The sequence below is a fragment of the Hipposideros armiger genome, unplaced genomic scaffold (assembly GCF_001890085.2).
Source record: "Hipposideros armiger isolate ML-2016 unplaced genomic scaffold, ASM189008v1 scaffold_359, whole genome shotgun sequence".
Lineage (NCBI taxonomy): Eukaryota > Metazoa > Chordata > Mammalia > Chiroptera > Hipposideridae > Hipposideros > Hipposideros armiger.
Genome location: NW_017731709.1, coordinates 740,298 through 747,017, shown reverse-complemented (window position 1 = coordinate 747,017; position 6,720 = coordinate 740,298). Strand labels below are relative to the sequence as shown.

The following is a 6,720-nucleotide window of genomic DNA, read 5'->3' as shown; positions in this document are numbered from 1 at the left end:
TTGGAAGTACTAGAGTCATTTGCATCTATGTTATTGCTATGTCATTTGACAGCTGACAGTTCTAGCTTCATTCTAAAAAACAATTCAGTGATTTGGTTGAGTTTTGGAGATTTCACAATAAGTTGAAGATGGAAGACCAAACAGTACATTTTTGCCATATTTTACTGTTTTATTTCCATAAAGGAAAGAATGCGCATCAGGCTTGTGAAAAGTTGCATAAAGTTTATGGTGACAACGCTCTACAAGAATGTAAGTTCCAATGATTGTTCATGAAATTCCATACCCATGTTACATGACATGAGAGATTGCAGAAACATTGAACATCCATCATTCAAGCGTTCACGACCACCCGAAGAAACTGGGATACATAAGCAAGCTTGATATTTGAGTTCTGCATGAACTCAGAGAAGTTCATTTGATGGCACTTATAAACATCTGCAATATGCTTATTAAACATGAGGAAAACGATTCTTTTTGAAGCGACTGATAGCTGGTGATGAGAAGTCGATTGTTTATAACAATGTGGTGCACAAACTGTCTTGGTCCCGACGTGATGATTCACCTCAAACAACATCGAAAGAGACATTCATCAGAGAAACGTGATGCTCTCAGTGTGGTGGGATTTTAAAGGTGTCGTGTTTTTTGAGCTCCTACCAAGAAACCAAACAATGAATTCAAGTGTGTACTGTTGGCAACTGAACAGTTTGAATGAATCCATCATCCAGAAACGTTTAGAGCTTGTTAATTGTAAAGGAGTTTTGTTCCATCGCAACAATGAGAGACCACACACAAGTTTGATCACCTGTCAAAAATTATTGGAGCTTGGATGGGATGCGTTGCCACACCCACCATACTCGCCTGACCTTGTGCCATCAGACTTCCACATGTTTCACTCTCTTCAAAACTCTTTGTGTGGTATAGTGTTCAATTTAGATGAGGCTGTAAATCAGCACCTTGTTCAGTTTTTTGCAAATAAAGACAGGTCCTTCTATGAATGAGGAATTATGAAGTTCACTGAAAGGTGGCAAAAGGTTATCGAACAAAACGGCCCATATATCATTGACTGATCTTTGTTCTTTATATAAATAAATGAACTTTGAAAAACATAGACAAAATATGTCATGACTTTTCCAACAACCCAATACTATTTCTTTAAGGCTTGCTGAAGATAGTGTTTGCATTCCATTAGAAGTTAATGTGCCTCTTCTTAAACACAAAGTGACATATATTTGTGTAATTTTCTCATTCACTGAGAAAAACAGTGAATTATATGAGTTAACAAAAAAGAGAATCAAAAAAGCAGGATGGGAATTTATCCAGGCGATTGCTGATCACATTAAAAGAAACTGTAATCTGAATATGTACTTTATTTCTTAAAAACATCCTATACTGTAATTATAATTCCTAGTTTTTTTAAAAAAAATCAGTGTAACTCAGTAGACACACATTTATATGCACACACACATTTGAAACAAATTTTTTATGAAACAATTTCCTTATATACTCTAATACTTTCTATTCTAGTTAATTTAATTTTAAACATGTTTATCTGGATTCACTAAATTAATTTTATGACCTGCTAATGAGTTGTAATCTGCTGTAGAAAATATTGCTTTAATCTATATCTTTAAAAATGTGAGGAGCTGACTTTTATCTTAATAAGTATAGAGGTGTTAAAAATATAATTCTCATACAAACAGATAGTGAATTTGTGTCAAAATTTTATTTAACATATTAATGAGGATACCAGGAAGAAAACATAAGACTGAGTTATTTGAAGAGTATTTCAGGGATATCTATCTATCTATCTATCTATCTATCTATCTATCTATCTATCTATATAATTTCTGTAAATAAGTTTGTAAGTTAAATAGTAATATAAGCCTGGTTAACTTAGTACAGAACAATTAAGCTTTGAGGGTTAACATCTCTACCAAATTATAAAATTATAACAATTTATCAATTCCTGCAGTTTAACCTACGGAAAGAGCCAGCTATAGCTCTATCAGCAGACAGACAACCTATCAGTTATTTTAACAAAATATTTGTATACAGCAATACTAACTAAATATAGTTATTAATTAAGTTCACGCCAGGCTAAAAGATAGTGTCATCATAGTATAACAGAGAGCAACTTCAGGAAATAACTTCCACCCCAACCATCTGTAGGACTAAGGGACTAAATAAAGATGTTGGAGTCATTGAAATCAAAAGCTTGGAGGAGGAGTTTGTGGAGGTGAACCTCAGATTTTCCTGGTGCTGGAGTCTCTGAGGGGGACAGGATGGGATCAAATGTTGGAAACGCTGCAAATATCGGAAAGACTACTAACTGGAATCACCTGCTATTATGGGAAGACACCGCCACAGCCAGAATGAAGTGGTAACTTCCTGGAGAGGAAAAAGCAGAGAGGAAACCCACCATGGGAGCTATTCCTTTTATCTCCGGTAGCCTCGCGGTCACCCTCCAGTGTTCCCCACTAGCAAAGTCTAGCACAGAGCAGCATGTCAAACAGGAAGTAGAACTTGCAAAGCCCCAGCTGAGCATCATAAAGCCAACTAGAGAAGTGTGGTTGGAACCTAGGGACAATAGCTTAAACTGCCACAACCTCTAACCTTACAGGGAAGTGAAATGCATGCAATTTTATCATCCGAGGACTGTTAAGCAAGAGTGCCAGTTTGGATCTAGTGGGTTATGAGAAACGCTTTTGCATGATATCAAGAGTGAAGCAATTGTCATTTTCCTGTTTCTAAGCTCGGGACATGTTTTTTTATCAGAAATTTGTGATTTCATTAAAATCTGCAAAGAGGATCAAACATAATATAATTTTAATATTTTTTGGCTTTTCCTATTAAAGGGGTTTCTGTAGACCATTATTCAGGGCTATTACTCTAAAATTAGACACATATTTGGCTTTTAGCTTGAAATCAATAACCTTACATATTTTGAACACAAAAAGTGTGCCTGGTTTTATGAGTCTAGAGTTCTTTTGTCCAGATTTTATAGACTTGATAGAAATAATCTGTGGGAAATTATGATTCGATCTTAAAATTTTAAATGAAAGTCATTTATACCCATAAAGATTTCATTTGTATATAAAGATGTTTTTTAAAGTAAAAAACTATATATGTTTACACTTATTGGTACACAAAATAGATCATACTATACATTCTTGCCCCTTAACCTTTTCACTTAATATCATACCTTGGCATATTACAACAGATAGTACTCTCCAATCTTTGTAGTATCTGCTTTCAAATGTATAATTATACACCATACATTTTAAATTTCTCGGTTGATAGGAATTTAAGGTGTTTTTTTTTTAACTCTGTTATAGTGATAGACAGAGAGACAAAACAAACATTGGAAAAAATATATGACGTTATGAAAAAATATTTATGATTTTATATACAAAGTATATACATACACTTTGTATATAAAATCATATATATATTTATATTTATAAAACTATCAGTTAAATACTAACAATCATTATTGTGTTTAATGTTTATTGATAATTGACTCAGCAGTTGACTTAAAACAGCATGAAAGGGAACAAAATACAGTCCTGTACGTGTCATCTCCTTTCTAAAGCATTTTTATAATCAGTGCTTCTCTTTGTCACATCCAGATCCCACACCACGTGAAGCCTTTGCCATATTATAGCTACGACGCGCCGGTGATCGGGTACTGCCAGGCTCACCAGCCACTCCACATCAACAAGGGCTACGACGCGGTGTCCCCGGAGCAGGACGAAACCCCCAGCCTGGAGCTCGGGCGCGACCACAGTTTCATCGCCACCATTGCCAGGTCCGCGGCCCCGGCCATTTACCTTGAGAGATTAACAAACTAACGTGGAAACAACTCTTCATCTGGGACTCAACGTGGGGGGAGGGAGGGCCTTCATCTTAAAGGAGAATGGGTGTCCAAAATCGCGCAGTCAAGCCGGTTCATCGTTCCTGTTAAAACATTTATGACATAGAGGAAAGTGAAAAACAGCCGTTTAAAGAGCGCAGATCACCTGCAGCATAACCGGGAGAAATACAGACCTTTCTTTGTTTTCAAGCATACAACAAAGAAACACAAATGCTCCTGGATGTAAATAGTAAAAGTGTCGAGTTCTTATAAAAATAGATTTCACCCTAGCTATACATAGGTTTGTTTGTATATTTGCTTTTTCTACACTGCATGGTTGTTGGGCTGGAGAACCAGAGGGCGGGAAAAACCTGGGGTGGGTGGGAAGGTGGGGAAACAATACAGTTTTCCTTGTTAGGTGTGTGTAACTTTCAGACTTGTTTTCAATCTCTTTATTTCATTTTTCCGTTAAAAATGCTGTTCTTGTTTGGTTTGTTTTATTTCTATATTTTTTCCTGGTCAAGTGATTCTGTTTCCAGTTCTAAACACGGGCATTGGAGTTTATTTTGTACCAAAAGAAAATTGGCTTCACCACAGACCACAAAGAAACAAAGTGGACCACAGAGTTCGACAGAATTACTGGAATGAAAATCCAACAGAATCTGGGTGAACGATCCTTCCAGACACACGAGGTACACAACGTGAGGAATTTTGATTTGTATTCCTATTGGCCGTCCTCGCTTTGCATTCTCACTGCGGAAGAAGCCTGAAAAGGGACCTGTAAAGAACTCCAATTGAAATGACCACCAGAAACACTCTCCCTTGGACTGGAGGTGCACGAAGAACTGTGGTCATGTGGTCGGTGAAGGAAACTGCCAAGCTGACAACTTTCTAAACACAAGAGTATGTGTAACATTGCTTTTTAAATTATCATTTAGCTCTTGTGTAATTTTTGTCAATAAAAGAAAAAATGTTGGAAAAAAATAAATATATTATTTTGTGGTTGGTAAACCACAGCCCACCTAACATTGAGTACTTTATGTCTATATTGTGAAATCCTTCTAACCTGCATCAGGGCAATCCAATAAGGATGAGTTGGTATCTACCAAGTGCATTCTGTGTGTGCAGGAAGGGAGGCCCTACAAGGTGCAGAAAAGAAGTACGAGATGTGGCTCATGCACTAACTTGTTTTGCAGTTACGTATTTTTTAAGACATAGGAGGTCATTCAAAATTATATAACAATATGAGAAAAGAAGTAAGTATTTATGGAAGGGTTAGAGGTAGCACAACATTCTAGAAGAAAAAAGAACTGTGTGGAAATTAATTGCTATCTGAAACAATCATAGTCATCATCATTTTTTTTTAACCAAGAGATAACTGTGCACACATCAGTTGAGCCATTTTCTCTTGACTTTCTCAGTACTGTGATGCTATATCTCGGCAATTCTCTGAATCAGTATGAGCATTATCCTAATCTAGCCACTGGTCTAATTTGCCTAGTTCTAGTTTTAAAACAACATGACATTATAAAATTATGTCATCCTTTGTTAGGTCAGGTTTAGCATTCTGAAAGGTGTTAATATACATTGGTGTTAGGAGGTTTTCTGAAGAACTAAATTGATAGCTACCCTTCATTTAATTCCAAATTCTACTGAAATAGTAATAAAAGAACCTTGTGAATACTTTTGCATCAAAGTAAACTAGCAGAGAGAACTGAGCATGTTTATTTTTCTCAAAGTCATTGTATTTTACTACTATTTTAAATTATACTTGAAGTTAAACTCCATTTTAATTGATAAAAATATTATGCCATGTTAAAGAAAATTCTATCAAGGGAGTTTTGCACAGTGTATCATAGGACTATTGCTGTCAAACTCTGGTAAATTTCCTATTAACATTTGCAATCTGGATTACTTTATATCTGAGTATGTGTGCTAACCTTTAAGTAGAATGAATTGATTATGAATTCAAAAGTTAATTTCTTGGCACTGTGATTTTTCCTTTAAGAATCATTGAATTGAGTTGTAGCAGAACATTTTGGAGTGTCTACCCAAATTACAAAGATGCTCTCAATGCCTTCCATCTTCTTCATCTATCCAACATCACCATGTATCCCATCCACCTCCCCACTCTTGCCTGAGGTGATATACTAGAAGCCAAACCTGAAAAAACTTGCTCAAAGTTGGCTTAAGTCAACTATTTACTCTGTTTATTTCTGTTTCTTATAAGCAAATGAGTCCTAAATTGATAACATTTTTCATGTTATTTAAAATTGCCATAGTTGGCCAACAGTTGCCTCAGGTCTAACATGACACAGTGAACTGCTAGCAAAATCAGTAACATTATAAAAATGCTGTGCCCTTTGAATATGAAAATTTTCAAAGAACTTTTAAAAATATATCATTTACATATGCCAGAACAGATTTACACTGAGCTTTGGAAATCTATTGATGATTCAACAAAAAACAAAACAAACAGGAAAACAACCCCCCCAAACACCATTGCTTTAGTGGGCTTGGAAAAGTCCATAATTGGAAAATTTAGGCTTGATGTTGTGTGAGGGGTCGGGTAGGTTTTCAGAGAAAACAGCATCTTGAAAAAAAAAAAGTGGTATTTCAACAGAGGACTTAAGAACCAAATATTGGGTTATTGAACCCCTACACCCAGAAGTCAATCATGCCTATGCTGACAGCCTGATATAACCAAGGAGAATGCAAGACTTCTGTTAGTCCCCACTCAGGCTAAATTATTTATTGTCTGGGGCCCTCAACAAGAAGGAGCAAATTTGTCTATGCAGGTCACTTCATCACCACTTCTGGGCCATTCACGTGCTTTTTGCTATGCAAACTGATTGCCCCAGGGTCCC

General features: G+C 36.0%; 1 protein-coding gene across 4 annotated transcripts in view; it reads left to right on the top strand.

The window, feature by feature from the left end:
- Positions 1–4,824, top strand: part of LRRTM4 (leucine rich repeat transmembrane neuronal 4) — a 719,031-nt gene extending 714,207 nt beyond the window's left edge. Inside the window, exon 4 of one of the 4 annotated variants that reach the window (XR_002126148.1) lies at positions 3,630–3,693. Coding sequence is in view for 1 of the 4 variants with exons in the window: in XM_019661727.1 (XP_019517272.1) it covers positions 3,630–3,851 (222 nt within the window). In the remaining 3 variants the exon portion in view is untranslated. Of the gene's footprint in view, positions 1–3,629 lie in introns of all 4 variants that reach the window. The other 3 variants (XM_019661727.1, XM_019661729.1, XM_019661728.1) reach the window with 3 other exon arrangements.
- The last annotated feature ends 1,896 nt before the right edge of the window (positions 4,825–6,720 follow it).